Genomic DNA, 19,024 nt, shown 5'->3' with positions numbered 1-19,024 from the left:
GTGTATAGATTTAAAAAAAACCCAAAAACCCTGTTACGAGAAAACACAAAATGGAGACTAGCAAAATATAAATGACTCTTTCCCCAGTGACTACATTTAAAGAAAAGTGGGGAAATCGCACTAGTTGAGACAATTTAACTAAAACAGTTTGGCAAAAATCAAACAACATTCAACGCATACAATTAAAATAGAAGAAATTTTCCCTCCCAATTTCCCCTTGCTATAATTAACATTGCCCAGCCTTCCCTGTTCGAGGGTAACAATATCACTAACCTGCTACAAAATGCTTCAGAATTAGGGGAAAAAGCCTGCTTTCTGCTCCTGGCTCAGCTTCTCCCAACTTATACAGAACACATGGCCTTTTGTAAAGCAGCTGCCCCTGACTGCTCGCCTTCATGGAGTCTGACCCCAGCAACAGGGAACCTATGGGAACAGACTCAAAACTACCACACCCAACATCCAGCTTCTGGATGTGTGGTACTAAATCTACCTAGTAACAATGACCCAGACACAACTCACTCTTAGCTCCCTCCCCAAGGGCAGCTACTGACTGTGGGAGATCCAAGATGTCATTTCCCATCTTGACCTGTATCCTCTGCAAAGCTGTTAACCTGTGCGTCTCCTGAGGACTTTTGCAATGGCCTCCTTGAGCTCCTTGTTTCTCAGGCTGTATATCAAAGGGTTGAAGATGAAGATGGGACTTCCAAATGTGTATCCCAGTGAGATCAACCTGTCCAGGTCATCCGACCAGCTGCCTTTTGGGTGCAAGTAGACCAGGCGGAGGCAGCCGTACTGCAGCAGCACCACCATGAGGTGGGAGGAGCAGGCGTGGAAGGCGCGGCGCCGGCCCTTGGCTGAGTGGAAGCGCAGGATGGTAGTGATAATGTAGACGCAGGAGACACAGATCAGGAGGAAGGGGAGGATGACTATCAGGACACTGACGATGAACTAGGCAATCTCCTAGGAGTGGGTGTCGGTCTTGGCCAGCTTCAGCACCTGGTTGACAACCCAAAGGAAATGGTTGACCCCACTGGAGCCATAAAAGGGCAGGTGGAAGATCAGACCCACGATCAGAAGGGAGAGCAGCCCCCGAAGGGCCAGCGAAGTGGCCACCAGCCACAGGCAGAGCCGCCACATCATAATGAGCATGTAGTGCAATGGATGGCAGATGGCCACGTACCGGTCATAGGCCACGGCCACCAGCAGGAAGCAATCTGAGCTGCCCAGACCAAGAAAGAAGAACACCTGGGCCCCACAGCCCCCAAAGCTGATTCTCTTCCTCTCCTGCAGGGCATTCACCAGCATCTGTGGGAAGATGGCTGCAGCATAGCCAAGCTCGACGATGGACAGGCCCTCCAGGAAGAAGTACATGGGGGTGTGCAGACAGGCGTCCCCCCGGATCGCCACCAGGATGAGCAGGTTCCCTGTCACAGTGGCTGTGAAGACCAGGCTGATGCTCATGAAGAACAGGGTCTGAAGATCTGGGTGGGTGGGAAAGGCCAGGAATATAAACTCCGTCACCACTGTGCAGTTCCCTGGGGGCATTGGTCCCACTGTCTCATGCTCTGCTGGGAGACAATGAGCGACATAGTGAGATGGATAAGACACCACCCATGGGGCCAGATTCCTCAAGGCACCCAATGCCACTCCTTTACCCCATTGCTTCTCATAACTCTCCTCCCTGCACAAATCCCACAAATCTCCTCCCACCTTGCCTCTTCCAGCCTGGGAGACCTCGCAGGTTCAGAGGACATGTGCTCTCCAATGCAGCTGTTTTCAAAGAGGAAGCATGAAGGCTGGTGTCACTGTCTCTCATGAGGTGCACGCACACACGCACACACACACACACACACACACACACACGGCATCATTTGCGCCTCAGCAACCCCCCCAGGCATCATTCATGCCTCAGCTCAATTCGGGCAGCCTGGGTGGCCTTGCTAAATTAGCTACTCACTCGGAGTCCCCTGACCTGGATCTGAATTGGACCCTGGTCTCTCTTTCAAACGTTTCAGGAGACTGTGGGCCAGAAATCATAGAATCATAGAATATCAGGGTTGGAAGGGACCTGAGGAGGTCATCTAGTCCAACCCCCTGCTCAAAGCAGGACCAATCCCCAATCAAATCATCCCAGCCAAGGCTTTGTCAAGCCTGACCTTAAAAACTTCCAAGGAAGGAGATTCTACCACCTCCCTAGGTAACGCATTCCAGTGTTTCACCACCCTCCTAGTGAAAAAGTTTTTCCTAATATCCAACCTAAACCTCCCCCACTGCAACTTGAGACCATTACTCCTTGTTCTGTCCTCTTCTACCACTGAGAATAGTCTAGAACCATCCTCTCTGGAACCACCTCTCAGGTAGTTGAAAGCAGCTATCAAATCCCCCCTCATTCTTCTCTTCTGCAGACTAAACAATCCCAGTTCCCTCAGCCTCTCCTCATAAGTCATGTGTTCCAGACCCCTAATCATTTTTGTTGCCCTTCGCTGGACTCTCTCCAATTTATCCACGTCCTTCTTGTAGTGTGGGGCCCAAAACTGGACACAGTACTCCAGATGAGGCCTCACCAATGTCGAATAGAGGGGAATGATTATGTCCCTCGATCTGCTCGCTATGCCCCTACTTATACATCCCAAAATGCCATTGGCCTTCTTGGCAACAAGGGCACACTGCTGACTCATATCCAGCTTCTCGTCCACTGTCACCCCTAGGTCCTTTTCCGCAGAACTGCCGCCTAGCCATTCGGTCCCTAGTCTGTAGCTGTGCATTGGGTTCTTCGGTCCTAAGTGCAGGACTCCCTAAAAATGACTCCTCGGCTTAGAGGATCACACCTGTATTAGCACTGAGGATCTTCTAGCTCCTCTTTTCCTCTGAGCGGCCTTAATTATTCTCTGCTCTTCACAGAGCAGAGGCACCACACTCCTCACAAGGAAGGGAGAAGTTATTGTTATCCCCACTCATGGAGGTGGAGCTGGGGCCTAGAGAGGTTTCGACCTGTGTTCTCAAAATGGTCTCTGAGTTTGGAGAGGAGGAAGCCAATCCGGGATGTGAGTTATAGCACCTGCCATGGATGAGAGTCCCTGTGGATATACAGGCAGAGATGGGATGGAAGGGTTGGTCAGCACACAGTGTGAGATGCTGATAAATCGGGAAAGAAGGTACCCGTACTAATGGAGCTTTCAGTGTACCCAGGAGCCAGTGGGACACATGAGCCAGCCCCTCAGCTGGAGTCCTTGGCACTATGTTGATTTGGGAGCCATGTGGGGAATATTTGGTGTCTGAAATGACAGGGTCACAGCCAAAATATTTACATCTGAGTGTAGGGCAGGCCTGGGGCTCATCGACTCCATTGAAAGTTGCACCCAGGTTTGAAGTTAAATATGTGCAGAGGTGCTGTCCTGAACAGGGACGTTTTGCTGAATCCGGGCCTGTAGCAGTAAAATCTGTTTAACTTCAGGCACCATGATACCTGGGAGCTGCTGCATCATGACAACTGCACCATGCAAATATCACATGTGCGAACTCCACATAGTAGGAAGAAAAGGAGTACTTGTGGCACCTTAGAGACTAACCAGTTTATTTGAGCATGAGCTTTCGTGAGCTACAGCTCACTTCATCGGATGCATAGCATATCGTGGAAACTGCAGAAGACATTATACTATATATGATATAATGTCTTCTGCAGTTTCCACGATATGCTATGCATCCGATGAAGTGAGCTGTAGCTCACGAAAGCTCATGCTCAAATAAACTGGTTAGTCTCTAAGGTGCCACAAGTACTCCTTTTCTTTTTACGAACACAGACTAACACGGCTGTTACTCTGAAACCTGTCATAGTAGGAAGAGAAACCCTGCAAAGTCGCTAGATGTCGCTATTTAAGCATTAAAAAAGTGTCAACATTGTCAGTAAACAAACTTCCCACAGAATTCAAAAGAGAATTTATATACACCTGCCCGGGCAAGAGGACACTCCCAGCTGCTGAACAGAAAGCTGCAGCAATGCTGGGTGCTCCCTCTCCGGCCGGATCGTTTTGGCAGCTGAGTTTATGAAGTTATCACTGACTGGCTCTGTTGGTGTCTCTCAGCTGGCAGGGGGCTGGCAGGGGGTTTCTGGCTGTCCTGGCCACACAAGATGATTTCAGGCAAGATAAAAGAGGGGTTGGGGACCTGGTGCAAGGAATCAAACGTCACTTTACAGGGTCATCATTTCCATGGCACCAAATTGCCCAGCCTTTTGCTCTCTTCTTTGCCTTCTTTTTTCTGTGTATCATCTTTCCTTGTCTTTCTTCCCCCTATTTTTAACATTCTTCATTTTTTAAATTTTAATTCCCCCTCTCCTTTATGTAAAGGGCTATTCTCTTTCTCCGGTTTCCCTCTGAATGAATCTCATGGAGAAGCAAAGTCCCTTTGCATCTCACTCCTCTGAATGTTTGCTGTTGCTGGAGTGGTCTAGAAACGTGCAGATCCCTGTTCCATTCCCCCCCTCCAACCACCTTCCTCCCCAAACAACTAAATCCCAAGCAGACAAAATGCGCACACAGGCTGATGGAGAGAATTGAAGGGAAGTTCAGAGAATTCAGAGTCAACAATTGCAGCAAAGCCCCTAGTGATTCCAGGCATGGTTTGGGGGTTTTGCTGGCTGGGAGCTGAGCCCTAGGATCTAGGGGAGCAGTGACCCTCTGGTGGGATTTGATCGGCACAAAGAATAACCTGTTCTATGATTGGAGAGACCAAACTGCCCCTCTTGGGTGGCATGGAAAGAATTCCACACAAGCTTTTTCTCAAGGCAACATCTGCTCCGGGGGAGGGAGGTTTGCTGCCCAGGACAGCTCAACCCTGCAGGGGCTAAGGGAATCTGGGCTGCGCCTCCAGACAGCAGAGCTCCGAAAGGAGGACTGGAGGGGCAGCCAAATGCCAGGTTAAGAAGTAGGGGGACCCCAGCCCTGCCCCGTGTAGCCAAGACAGCCAGAAACTCCCTGCCAGCCCTCTACCAGCTGAGAGACACCAACAGAGCTGGTCAATGATAACAAAATAAACTCAGCTACCAAGACGACCCAGCCGGAGAGGGAGCACGCAGCATTGCTGCTGCTTTCTGTTCAGCAGCTGGGAGTATCCTCTTGCCCAGGCACGGTGAGTGCAAAAGCCAGTACCAAAGGCAGGTTCTGCAGAATCCCAAGGAATTGCTCCGCTAGACCAGCCAGCTTCCCACTCCTTGGAGAGGGTTTTTGAACAGGTAACATTTCAGTGGGCAAAGGCTCAAAGATCTGTTCACAAATGTTTTTTCCTGCATCAACCTCACCCGGGGAGTGGTGCCTGCCCTGGTCACTAACAGTTTTTATTAAGCAGAAGATCATGACTTTTCCCCTTAGAGGCAGTTGTATCCTCCCCTCTTCCAGCCTCCCCTCCCCATTAAATCTGGCTTTTCATCCCCTCCCCGCCACCAAGGAATCAAAGCTGAGTCCCAATTATGTGCTAAGCATTTATTCTGCCACCGGGCACTCTAGTCAAACCCAGCCTCTCATTCACAGCCTCTAAGCCCAAGAAACCTTGGAATGCACTTCCTTCTGAGGCCATGCCCAAGTGAGCTTTGACATTGACTTGGTATGCAAAAAAATGCAGTAAGAAGAGCATGGAATGGATTTTATTAATACTATTGAGCTGCTTGTGAATTATTTTGTGACTATACAAATTGGCAACTTCTTTCTCTGAATATCACTGTAACTGGCAGTGAAAGTCTCTAGATTTGTCACTGGTCGCTTTGACACTTATTTCCTTGCTAGGGAAACCAAAAAGTCTCTAAATCTAGTGACAAAATCACTAAGTTGGCGGGGGGGAATGGCACATAGCGCATCCCCTGACGTCTAACCATTAACAGCCGCGCTGGTGAGGTGTAACTGGATTGCAAACAAAGTGGCAGATAAAGGGCCCATTTGTTTATAGGCAAGTTCCTGTGCCTACCTAGGCAGTTTTACACGTTGTATGGCATGGCTTGTTGGACCCTGAGCATGCAGATGGATCTATGGGCATATCTGTGGAACTCTATCCAGAGTCATATTTTAAAATAGCTAAATTGGCAGCAGGATCCCCGATAATAACAATCCCTAGGTCTTTTGTAGCCCTTTTGATCAGGAGATCTCAAAGTGCTCCACAAAGTAGGCCAGTATCATTATCCTTCTCTGTAAGATGGGGAAACTGAGGCACTGAGAAGAAAAATTAATAGCCCCACGTCCTTCCACCAGTACCCTCTGCCCACTCCCTGCATGGGCTTCCCAGCATTCACCACCTCCTGAGGAGGGAAGGGTGGCAATGGGGAAACAGTGTCTTCAAGCCAGAGGGAATAAATCTGCACAGCAGGACTCTGAAGGTACCTGCCTTACCTAGATGGGTGGCTTCTCCCGAGCGGTCCAGCCTGCACAGATGGGAGTCTCCACTGGATCCCAGCCACCAGGAGGGGACATGGGAGTCAGGGGGACCAGCACAGGAGTCAGATGGCTCAACCTGGAGCTCAGCAAGTAGAGATGGTGAGGAAAACTGGAGCTGCCCAGCAGGGAAGGGTATTTATCTGCCAGGCGAGACAAAGAGCTCCTCCCCTCTGAGCTGTCAGGAGGAGCTGGGCTGAGAATAGGAGAGGACTGGAGGACCTGGCTCCCTGGAGCGTACGGTCTCAGCCCCTGGAGTGAATCCTGTGCCAGGCTCCCCTTAGGAGGACTTGTTCTCCCATCTACATTCCATGAGGCTCAGAAGGATGCTGGAGAAGGCCTGCTGTCACTCCAGTGTCAATGGGCTGGTTAAAAGGGCCCAGCGGCTGAACTAACCCTGTCTCAGGAGCTGGGGAAAAGATGCAGTTCATGCTAACGGCTACCCCCACCACTACCCGGGACATTCCAGCCTCATCAGCCAGCACTTTGACGGGAGTTGTTTCAAGAGCCCCAGAGCTCATTCCTCTGATGTGGAACTGAGGCCCCAAAGGTGAAAGGCTCCACATTCCCTCACCTCCCTGGACCAGCCCCTCCCCCTCAATCAAGTTTGGTGGATTGTAAAATCTTTGGGGTGTCTTTTTGTTCTGTGTTTGTACAGCACCTAGCCCAGTGGGGGCCTGCTCTGGGTCTGGGGTTCCTGGGCAACAGCAGAACACAAATAACAATGGAGGTGAGAAACTATGGATCCCGTTCTCCCGCACCCGGGGTTATCCAGCCTCAGGCTAGGTTAAAACCAGTGACTTAGAGCTCAAGAGATCCTGCTTCAGTCTCCTGAGCAACCCATTCTCCCTGCCCTAGCCTACATGCAAACCACTGAGCTACGAGTGAAGTAGAAGGACGGAGACGGTGATGTTACATCTGTGAGGGCATCAGTGCTGAATCCTTTGGAGCCCTGGGGCATTTCCTGTGCAAACCCTTAGAGAGGTCGGGGGTGTATGAAAGAAAGGTGGGAAATAGGTTGCCCTGGGATGGTCAATTTGGCTTTTCTCTTATGGAATCTCATTGCAGCTTTCCCTGCACCTAGCACTGTGCCCATTTTAATATATCCCTCTAAGCCCCTTGGAAAATGTTCCCTTTGCCACTGGGAAATGATTTAGGTGGCAAAGGGGCTCATTAGGGAGAGATGACAGGTCTGATCTGAGAGACGTAAACTTGGCAAAATGACTGGTGAGACACGGACAAGGGTTGTGCCCAGCAGAGACAAAGGGACCATCATGAATGGGAGGGAAGTAACTCCATTAGGTGCAGGGTCAGCTCCCCACACACAGCTCTGATGCTGCACCTCCATTCCCACTGCTAGTGCAGTCCCACAACAAGCACACCCACAGCTCCTAGCCTGCCACACTCCTGCCAGTCCACTTCTCCACCCCTCCCAGCTCTGCCAGTTCCTCTCGGTCCCTTTTCCCTGTAGCACCTTGTGCTACTTCAGTCCTGTCCCTCACCCACACACGCAGCTCTACCCCAACATCATCCTCATCCTCTCCATTACAATCTTCCTCCTGATCAATCAGTCAGTCATTGAAGAGTGATCAGGCTTAATGGTCTGACACACGCCAGGCCGAGTTGTCATTCAGGTCTCTTTGATGGACCAAGAGTGTGGTTCTAGCTCAGTGGCATTATCTTGACTTGACTGAAAAAGCTCATTAGGAGATAGGCTGACATATGAGAGGTGACTAAAGGCACTCGGCTTGTTTGTTAAGCCTATGTTAAGGACCAGGACATGGGTGGTCTTGCCTAATGGTCAGGGCGGGAGGCTGGCTAGTGGTTGGAGCAGAGGTGACCAGAGCCCAAATCAGGAGCCACGTTACCAAGCCCAGGGAGTGATCTGGAGCCAAGAGCCAGGAATCAGGAGCCCAGGGTTGAAGCCAGAGTATCAGTTGTAGCAGGAATAGGAGTGGAAGCCAGGATCCTGGACCCGTGGGAAGAAAACCAGGAGTGAAACACAAGACCAGAAACACAGCTGCAGGCGTGGAATGCCACTGAATAGCCAGAGACCCATGGCTGTGGCAGTGTTTAAGAATGTGCCTACTGGAGTCATTGGCCAATCAGAGGGCCAGGTGTGTTCGATGAATCAGCTGAGGGCAATGAGCTGTGTCTGGGCTCAGCTGTGGGTCTCTGACAGCCTAGCAAACCGGCAGCTGATAGGGGATCTGATTGCTCTCTCTAAATACACCAGGGAGGGAGAAGAGCTGTTTAAGCTAAAGGATAGCGTTGGCACAAGAACACATGGAGATGAAACTGGCCTTGAGTTACCTCACGCTGGAATTTGGAAATCTGTTTCAAACTATCAGAGGAGGGAAATTCTGGAGCAGCCTCCCAGGAAGAGTAGCAGGGACAAACAACCTAACTAGTTTGGAAAAAGGCTAATATAGTGCCCATCTTTAAAAAGGGGAAGAAAGAGTATCCTGGGAACTAAAGGCCAGTCAGCCTCACCTCAGTCCCTGGAAAAATCATGGAGCAGGTCCTCAAGGAATCAATTCTGAAGCACTTAGAGGAGAGGAAAGTGATCAGGAACAGTCAGCATGGATTCAACAAGGGCAAGTCATGCCTGACTAATCTAATTGCCTTCTATGACGAGATAACTGGCTCTGTGGATGACGGGAAAGCAGTGGACGTGTTATTCCTTGACTTTAGCAAAGCTTTTGACACGGTCTCCCACAGTATTCTTGCCAGCAAGTTAAAGAAGTATGGGCTGGATGAATGGACTATAAGGTGGATAGAAAGCTGGCTAGATTGTCGGGCTCAATGGGTAGTGATCAATGGCTCCATGTCTAGTTGGCAGCCGGTATCAAGCGGAGCGCCCCAAGGGTCGGTCCTGGGGCCGATTTTGTTCAATATCTTCATTAATGATCTGGAGGATGGTATGGATTGCACCCTCAGCAAGTTTGCAGATGAAACTAAACTGGGAGGAGAGGTAGATACGCTGGAGGGTAGGGATAGGATACAGAGGGACCTAGACTGATTAGAGGGTTGGGCCAAAAGAAATCTGATGAGGATTAACAAGGACAAGTGCAGAGTCCTGCATTTAGGACGGAAGAATCCCATGTACTGCTACAGACTAGGGACCGAATGGCTAGGCAGCAGTTCTGTAGAAAAGGACCTAGGGGTTACAGTGGACGAGAAGCTGGATATGAGTCAACAGTGTGCCCTTGTTGCCAAGAAGGCCAATGACATTTTGGGCTGTATAAGTAGGGGCATTGCCAGCAGATGGAGGGACATAATCATTCCCCTCTATTCGACATTGGTGAGGCCTCATCTGGAGTACTGTGTCCAGTTTTGGGCCCCACACTACAAGAAGGATGTGGAAAAATTGGGAAGTGTCCAGCGGAGGGCAACAAAAATGATTCGGGGACTGGAACACATGACTTATGAGGAGAGGCTGAGGGAACTGGGATTGTTTAGTCTGCGGAAGAGAAGAATGAGGGGGGATTTCATAGCTGCTTTCAACTACCTGAAAGAGGGTTCCAAAGAGGATGGATTCTCAGTGATAGCAGATGACAGAACGAGGACTAATGGTCTCAAGTTGCAGTGGGGGAGGTTTAGGTTGGATATTAGGAAAAACTTTTTCACTAGGAGGGTGGTGAAACACTGGAATGTGTTACCTCGGGAGGTGGTGGAATCTCCTTCCTTTGAAGTTTTTAAGGTCAGGCTTGACAAAGCCCTGGCTGGGATGATTTAGTTGGGGACTGGTCCTGCTTTGAGCAGGGGGTTGGACTAGATGACGTCCTGAGGTCCCTTCCAACCCTGATATTCTATGATTCTATGAGTTTTAAGGTAGAGTTTGATACATTTTTGAACGGGCCTATATGACGGAGCTTCCTGTGAGAGGAGGGGACAGGACTCAAAGACCCAAGATTCAGTCCTATGTTCCTATTTGATGCCTAGCTCCCTTCTAGGCTATGAAATGGCCAGCTAACATGGCTGCACACGGCAGCCCGTGTGCTAAGGGAACTCCTTTAAGCTAGCACAGTGGAAAAGCACATTTTTTGCCCATGAAGAGAAGGACCTAGCAGCTTGGACTGGTCTGCAGGAAGCATTGCTTTGACTGCATTCCCTGCTTTTCTTACCTGTGTGGTTTGGGTTTTGCTGTTGTTGTAACATTACTGTTTCTTTAAAGTGTAGAGGGGACACCATGATGGAGCATTTTCTCCAGGGAGATTTTCCAGCAGCTGCGTCTGGGGTACAGAAGTCTCCCATTGATATATTCATAGATCATATGGCCAGAATTCAAACTGGAACAGGTGCAGGGAAGGGCTACCAGGATGAGCAGGGTAGTGGAGAGCCTATTTTATGAGAAGAGACCAAAAGATTCATAGATTAAGTGACCAGAAGAGACCATTGTGATCATCTAATCTGACCTTCTGCATAAAACAGACCAGAGAACTTCCTTGACTTAATTCCTGGTTGGGCAAGCAAAGAAAAACATTCAATCTTGATTTAAAAATTGCCAGTGATGGAAAATCCACCACAACCCTTGGTTCATTATCCTCACTTAGAATCATAGAGTATCAGGGTTGGAAGAGACCTCCAGAGGTCGTCTAGTCCAACCCCCTGCTCAAAGCAGGACCAACACTTAAAATGTTGCACCATATTTCCAGTCTGAATTTGTCTAGCTTCAGCTTCCAGCCACTGGACTTTTGGCAGCTAGATTGAAAAGCCCATTGGCAAATATTTGTTGCCCACATAAATGCTTATTAACCAATGTTCTGGAAGGCAGCCACAACTTTAACTCCCCTCCACAAAGTTTTCTGTAAATGAATAGTGTCTCCACAGGACAGACTGGGCGATACTGGTATTATTTCAGCTGAATGAGGTGCCTGCCTCTGTGTATCTGTTTGTGAAGGGATATTTGTTATGGAGTAGACTGCCCAGCACTGGGCATCCCAGGATTTCTTGGCTCCCGCCTCTGGGGCAGTGCTTCCAGGCTTTTCCTTCAGCTGGGGAGATCACTGTCAACCCAGAACAAAACATTTTGATATTTCTGAATCAACATTTTTGGTACTTTTTGTTGTGTGAAAAGTTTTTGTGTTCACACTTCAACCCAATTTGGGACAAAAACAATGATCAAAATATTGGACTCTCCCACAGGATGGAAATTCCAATTTTTTGACCCCCAGCTCATTATTCTTAATTATTAGCCACTAACTTTGGGTGCTTCCATGGCTGGTGCCCAACTTAAAAAGGGCTTTTCAGCAAAGCTGAGCACCTGTAATGCCAGTCAGTGTCCCTGGGAGTTGTGGATGCTCAGCACCTCTGAAAATCAGCCCAATACCACTCAGATTGGGCACCCAGACGTGTAGAGATCCAATCTTAGTTGCCACTTTTAACAACCCAGACACCTTAATCATAGGTTTTAGTAACACATGATGCCAGAGAAAGGAGAATCATTTGTCATATATTTTATTAACCAGGGTGCCACGTAACCAATAATTTTTTCTCCAGGGTGAAGCAATTCCCTGGCATCGCTATCCGGAGCTGACTCTAAGAGGATTCTTGGCCTGCCCCTTTTTTATTTCCCCCTTCCCATACAACCAGTCCAGTAAGAGTCAACAAGAACAAGAAAATCAATGATCACTTGGTTCTGGTGTATTGTGACCCTTCAGCCAGGTGTTGTCAGCAGCAAAAAGGGCCGGGTAAAATATCTAAGGGTTCCCCTTAAAATCAACAAACACACTAGCTCAAGCAGCCACAAGAAACCTGGGAAAACCCTTCCCTGTGAGCCCTTAACAGGCAACACTTCCCCTCTCACGAGCAATGAGTCTCTGTATAGAAAAAAGGAAATGCTATTAAGTGGGAAAGGAACACAGCATTGATTTGGGAAAACACAACAAATCAACTGTATATTTACGTGAATAGTAAGTAAAACACAATATCAAGGGCAGTAGTCCTTTGCCTCAGTTTCCCAGAGGCCAGTGTGCCTGTCTGATGGACAAATGTCCCTTTCATGCACCCCTTTCTTCCCTTCCACTCCAGTCCATGGTTAGCATAGTCCAGCCCAGAGTGCAGTCAGACAGGTCCATCCCAAGCCCCCGGGGGTGGGGGCGTGGTGCTTGATTTCTATGAAGAGATGATTTGCCTCTGCCTCTCTATCATGTCCCCTCTTCTAGCTGCAATGCTAGCTTTGTGTCACCTCACACCACACCATCACTTGTAGCCTCAGTGCCAGATCTGCAGCCTGAAGTGCCAAACACAGCTATTGCTATTATAACTCTAGTGGTACTGAATAGGGGCATCTTGCTACAGAGGACTATCTGTCAGCACAATGATAGATTCATATTCTCAGGATCCTAACCCACATCCCTTCCCCCATTCAAGAAGAAGTTAAAGAGCTAAGATGAGGCTTGGGCATAATCCTTGCATGTTTGTTTACATGCATACATGCATTTGCTCAACAAACCAAACGAAAACACCAATTGTAGCCCCACTTCCATTACCCAGGAGTGCCAGATGGAGATTTTGGTTAGGGTGACTCTTCACTCAGTACACACTAAGTACAGTCCCATTGTCTTTTTGTCACACAGAAAGGATGAAAACATTTCATATCCTTATCCCCCAAAGTTAATTGTTCACATTGGAAGGGCAGCTAACAAACATGCGAACGAGGTCAGGCATTGTGCCTTTTCCTCCAGTTCACCAAGAGATGGCGGCAGAGGGCGCCTTCCCTACAGCAGCCACAGGCTGACGGCTCGTTTTCACCCTGATCCTCTGATTTCTCTTGGCCTCCACAGGTTTACACTTCATGCACTGCAGCAACTAGGGCTGCATTTCAGAGCCCGCGTACGTTCCACTCGCAAATCAGGCATCCCTGCCTCCTTCCTGCCTGTGGCATAGAAATAGGTGGCTTCTGCTGCATGGAGCGACCAGGCCTAAGAGTGGAACCTGGGTCTCCCCATTGCAGAAGGGCAGGGGAGGCAGGAATGGGGCTGACAGGCATAGCCTGGGTCTGGGGGGCAGGGACTGGTTGCAGAGACATGGCTGTCTGGTCCCTCACCGAGGCTGGGATGCCAGTGCCCGCCTCATGGCTCTGCTCAGGGCCTGCTTGATGTCCTTGTTCCTCAGGCTGTAGATGAGGGGGTTGAGCAGCGGTGTGACAAAGGTGTAGATCAGAGCGATCTGTCGGTCCTTGTCCTCTGTTGAGTCGGCCTTGGGGTGCAGGTAGACCAGGCCGCAGCTGCCGTACTGCAGCAGCACCACCGTCAGGTGGGAGGAGCAGGTGTGGAAGGCGCGGCGCCGGCCCTCGGCCGAGCAGATGCGCAGCACGGCAGCTGTGATGAGGGCGTAGGAGAGGCAGATGAGGAGGAAGGGGACGGCCAGCACAGCCACGCTCAGGCTGAACAGCACAGTCTGGTGGAGGTGTGTGTCGCCGCAGGCTAGACGCAGCACGGGTGGCACATCGCACAGGAAGTGGTTGATCTGGAGGCCGCAGAAGGGCAGGGCAAAGACCAGGGATGTCAGCTCCAGTGAGAGAAGCCCCCCGAGGCACAGTGAGGCGACCACCAGCCACCGGCAGAGCTGTCGTGTCATGATGAGGGCGTAGCGCAGTGGGTGCCGGATGGCCACATACCGGTCGTAGGCCATGACTGCCAGCAGGAAGCAGTCAGCACTGCCGAGTGCCACAAAGAAGAACATCTGGGCCCCGCAGCTGGCCACGGTGATGGTGGTGTGGGCATCCCAGACACTGACCAGCATCTGGGGCACTACCACAGTGGTGTAGCACACCTCCAGCCCTGAGAGGCTGCCCAGAAAGAAGTACATGGGGGAGTGGAGGGTGTGGTCGGTGCAGACCACCCAGAGAATGGAGGCGTTGCTGATGATGATGGTCAGGTAGAGCAGAAGGAAGAGCACGAAGAGGAGCTGCTGTGTCGTGGGCACGGACGAAAAGGGGTGGAAGACAAACTCGGTGGCGAAGGACTGGTTGGTGTGGCCCATGTGCCCCAGATTCACCTCACCTGCTGGGAAACCACAGAACCAAGAGTTACACAAGGGGATGTATGTCTCACTGCGTCTCCTGGCTCTCACTGTGCACCACACTCAGACTCCTCATGCGTAGGCACTGCATTCAGGGTACTCTGCAACAACGCAGCCTGGATACAGCACCTTGCTGGGAGCCTGCAGCCCTAGGTCCTCATCCCTACGTTACTGTATGAGCCCAGTGGCATCATCTCAGCTCATAGGGCAACTTTAGACTTTCACAGCTAAGAGTTTCAAAAGCAACTGTTGGTTTTGGGACCCAAATGGATGTCTCTTAAAGGAGCCTGTTTTTTAGAGGGTGGGGCCAGATCCTCAAAGGCACCCAACTTCCATTGATTTCAATGGAAATGAGGGCTGAATACCTTTGAGGATCTGGGCCTGAGTACTCAGGACTTTGTTAAAATCACCCTCGCTTGTGCTGTCCCAGACTGGGCACCCAAAATCACAAGTCACTTTGAAAATGTGGATCCCATCATTGTGACATTTCCTGACCTGTCTTTCACCTTGGCTTGGTTTTTACTGTTCCGGGGCAGGGCTACAAGGCCAGCGGAACTCAAAAGTGGCCCAGCTTCTTCCGTGGGTGAGTTCGCTGAGTGCAGATGCCACTTGCAATGTGGGAAGGAATCAGTGCGTCGCTCCACCCTCGCGGTGTTCTGAAGGGGCTCCCGCGCTCCTAAAACGATCATGCTCCCAGCAAATGGAATGATCGCCTCCCGCAGGGACCTGGAGAAATTCTGAGTATCTGGAAATGTGGGGTTAGAATGGAAACCAGGACTCTAGATCAGTTGCACCCAAGCCCTGCTGTCATGGATGGATAGATAGATAGATAGATAGATTAGATTAGATGGGGTGTATGAAGCTAACTAGCCTGAAGCAAGCACCCCAGATCTGGGAGTTTATGGAAATTAGCCAGTCCCACACGTGAGGGCAGTGATGGGGCCTTTTGTTGCAGCTGGGTTCAGACCAGAAGGGCAGTTCCTTCTGATGGATTGCCCCCCCCCCCCCTTGTCTCTAAGCCCTGGATCCTGATCGGAATGGCCAGGTTGCTTGTATCCCCCCACATCCTGGAGGCTGGGGAGGTGTCTTTGCCCCCCTAGATTGAAGAGCAGCAGTGAAGCTGCTGCCTAGTAGTTATTGCAGCCCCACGGGCCATTGCCTGCCCTGGGCCTGACCCTGCTCTCACACACCCTGGTGAGAATCAGGAGTGACTCCAGGGAAGTCAGTGGGTTCACACTGGAGATCAGTCAGGTCCTGTCTGCAGGGTATACTGGCCAGTGGATCCAACAGTCCAGTCCCCAGACGAGGGCAGGGAGTGTTTGCAGGGCACACAGATCGGGGCAGGTTGGCACAGTACCCCTGATCCCTGTGGGAAGAGACAGGGTCACAGATGCCTGGGTTCAGCCAGCTCTCTGCCTGGATCCCTCCCCTCCAGGTCTGCGGCGGAGAGAGGACAGGACAGGACACAACCAACCATCCCCTTGGATGGGCGTCATGGGAACAGGCATGGAACACACATGCATGCACATGAATATACACATATAGGTGTATACACACACGTGGATACACAGACATGCACATTACACACGCATATAAATGCACACATGGAGGCCCACGTGCATGCACATACACATATACACACTCTCATGCATGTGCACACATACACAGGAATCCCAGCTGCCAGGAGGGACCATCCCTGGCAGGTTTAGTTCCTCTCAGGACACCCAGCCCACAATGAGAGCCAACCTTGCCTAACACATGGCCTGACTCCCCTCCAGCCCTATGGGGGAGACTTGTGGTTGGTGTTGTGCCCATTCCCACCACTGAGGACACAGGTAAGCAGGGGCATGGTGTCCTAGCGGCCAGGACAGAGTTACCTGCCTCCTCATTATTATCCCCATCTCTGGGCAGCACAAGGCATGTCTGCAGGCCGGACGCCCCAGTCCCCAATCTCACCAACAGACGCTGGGTTGGTATAAATCACCACGATAGTCAATGCAGCTCATTGACACCAGTGGAGGGCTCCAGTAACCCAATGGTTACCATGATGGGGCGAGAGCTGGGGGATGCACTGTAGGCAGCAGCCCTGAACTAGCTAGGGGGAAACCCAGTGGGGTTCACCTACAAGAGCGGATGGTACATCCACCCTTGTAGGGAAGGAGGATGGCCCAGTGGTTAGACCCCTAGCCTGGCTTCCAGTCCCCATTCTGCCACACCCGTCCTGCCCAAGTCACTCAGGGTACGTCCGCCTTTGAGCCAGGAGGTGCGATTCCCACTTTGAGTAGCTGTACCTGCTCGAGCTAGTGCCTAGAAATAGTTGCATGCCGGCTGTCGCATGGGCTAGTGGCCCGAGTTATACACCCAGGGGGCGGGGTTGGATTGTACTCGGAGCATCTGACCAAGCCACTGTGCACTCACTGCTATCTTTAGGCACTAGCATGAGCAGAGCTAGCATGGATGTGACTCACCCCTCCCAGCTCAAACATAGGTGGGCCCACAGTCTCTCTGGGCTTCACTACCTCCTCTGCCCAAGGGGGATAACTACCCTACTGCACAAGGGATCTGGGAGGCACCCACATTCTCTGGGGGTGGCTAAGTGCCCGCGATAGCTGGCTGAAGGGAACGGATGGAGATGCTGCAGGATTGACCATCCTGGGGTAGTGAGCCACGGCATTGGTCCAATAAACGACAGCGATAAATCAGTTCTCAAGGAAATCTCTATCTCTGGCCGCCTCTTCTTCTCCAGTGTGGGCAGCTGACCGTGGCACGGGGTCAATGAGTCTCCAGCCGCGTGCTTCAGCACTCAGGCCGAGCGGGGAGGAGTCCAACCAGATGGTTGGATACCGGGCCAGGCTGGCAGTTGCTGTGGCCCCCTTCCCTTCACCCTGTCAGTTGGTGCAGCTCTTTGATATCAGCAGAGAATCCCAGAAAGCTAACAGGGGAGACATCAGCCATGGCAGGGTGAGATTTGGGAACGCACCTTAGAGAGCAACCCCAAACTGGCTCTGTGGGACGCAGTGGGCTTCACTCACAGGAACCCATGGTACATACAGCCTTTCAGGGAAGGAGGATGGGTGAGTAGTTAGGGACCCCTTTCCGCCTGGATGGGTTGTCATCATGGAGATCAAACCCAGGGTCCAAAGACCTGAGCCCAGGGACCCAGCTCTGCCCCCCAAGGCTCCAGCAGACTCATCAATCTCTCAGTGGTGCAGTCGCTAGCAGAGGACAGAGTGCTACACGGAGTAAGCCAGGGTTACAGAAGCATCCAGGCTGCAGCTACTGACTGAGTCAAACTATCAGACCATATTTCAGAGTAACAGCCGTGTTAGTCTGTATTCGTAAAAAGAAAAGGAGTACTTGTGGCACCTTAGAGACTAACCAGTTTATTTGAGCATGAGCTTTCGTGAGCTACAGCTCACTTCATCGGATGCATAGCATATCGTGGAAACTGCAGAAGACATTATATACACACAGAGACCATGAAACAAAACTTCCTCCCACCCCACTCTCCTGCTGGTAACAGCTTATCTAAAGTGATCATCAAGTAGAGCCATTTCCAGCACAAATCCAGGTTTTCTCACCCTTCCCCCCCCCCCCCCACATACAAACTCACTCTCTTTGAAACCTCTCTTTATAATGCGCATGATAATCAAGGTGGGTCATTTCCAGCACTAATCCAGGTTTTCTCCCCCCCCTCCAAAAACCACACACACAAACTCACTCTCCTGCTGGCAATAGCTCATCTTACAATGTGCACAGCAATAGAGATCATTGCTCTGCTCCAGCTAGAAAATTTCTGAGCGAGCTCACCCCATGCTAGTCGGGGCTGAGAGCCCAAATAGTCTGATGAAGTGAGCTGTAGCTCACGAAAGCTCATGCTCAAATAAATTGGTTAGTCTCTAAGGTGCCACAAGTCCTCCTTTTCTTTTTGCAAATAGTCTGACACCACTTTGCCAGCAGTGCTGCTGCAGTTGTACTGAAACAAGCCAGCCCTGACCTACTCCCAGTGCCCTCTGTGCTGAGGCTTAGGGCATTTTCCTACCACCCACTAAGACTGGGGAGAGGCTCATATTAAACATCACAGTGCAGCCTGGAGCTGGATGGAGCAGCCATGGGGAGAGAGCCCCCATCCGTTCCAGTCACAGCCAGCAAAGCCCAGACACAAGAAACGGGGGGTGGGGAGGGACTGCCACTAAGTCATTGTCCACCCCAAGCTAGGACACCACCACGAAACTGGTACATTCTCGGTAAATACATATGCAAATGAGCATGCTGAGCATCTCCCCCCACACACATTCTGGGCTTCCTAATTCCAGGCCCCGGGGCTCCATGGGACGCTGAAGCAGGTGTTTGCTGGCTAAGCACAGGGGTTGAAATGATGTCCTTACCCTGCCGAGTCCTGTCAGGTTCCTGGAGCCGCTTGGGGTGGTGATGGGCTGAGCTGCATGCTGTCACCTGGCTAGGAGGCCAGTCCCAAAGGCTGAGGGTGGCTCATGGCCCAGCTGAGGCCTCGGAGACTATTGGACAATGGAGGGCAGAGAGCTAGTGAGTCTGGCAGTGTCCAAAGGCTCCTTGACAAT

The 19,024-nt window shown here is 51.0% G+C and overlaps 2 protein-coding genes across 2 annotated transcripts; both read right to left on the bottom strand.

The window, feature by feature from the left end:
* Positions 1-606: 606 nt before the first annotated feature.
* LOC102934506 (olfactory receptor 10W1-like) lies at positions 607-1,545 on the bottom strand. Its single transcript, XM_037898676.1, is given in 1 exon segment — positions 607-1,545. A coding segment is annotated over 1 exon segment (939 nt).
* Positions 1,546-11,861: 10,316 nt separating this feature from the next.
* LOC102934728 (olfactory receptor 10Q1) lies at positions 11,862-19,024 on the bottom strand. Its single transcript, XM_043548851.1, has 2 exons — positions 18,833-19,024; positions 11,862-14,428 (listed from the first exon to the last, which is right to left on the bottom strand). Exon 2 carries the CDS (start codon positions 14,403-14,405, stop codon positions 13,464-13,466), a length of 942 nt encoding a protein of 313 aa, XP_043404786.1. The 5' UTR covers positions 14,406-14,428; positions 18,833-19,024; the 3' UTR covers positions 11,862-13,463.

The sequence above is a fragment of the Chelonia mydas genome, chromosome 6 (genome assembly GCF_015237465.2).
Source record: "Chelonia mydas isolate rCheMyd1 chromosome 6, rCheMyd1.pri.v2, whole genome shotgun sequence".
NCBI lineage: Eukaryota > Metazoa > Chordata > Testudines > Cheloniidae > Chelonia > Chelonia mydas.
The sequence above is the reverse complement of the archived record's forward strand: the minus strand, read 5'-3'. Positions and strand labels throughout refer to the sequence as shown.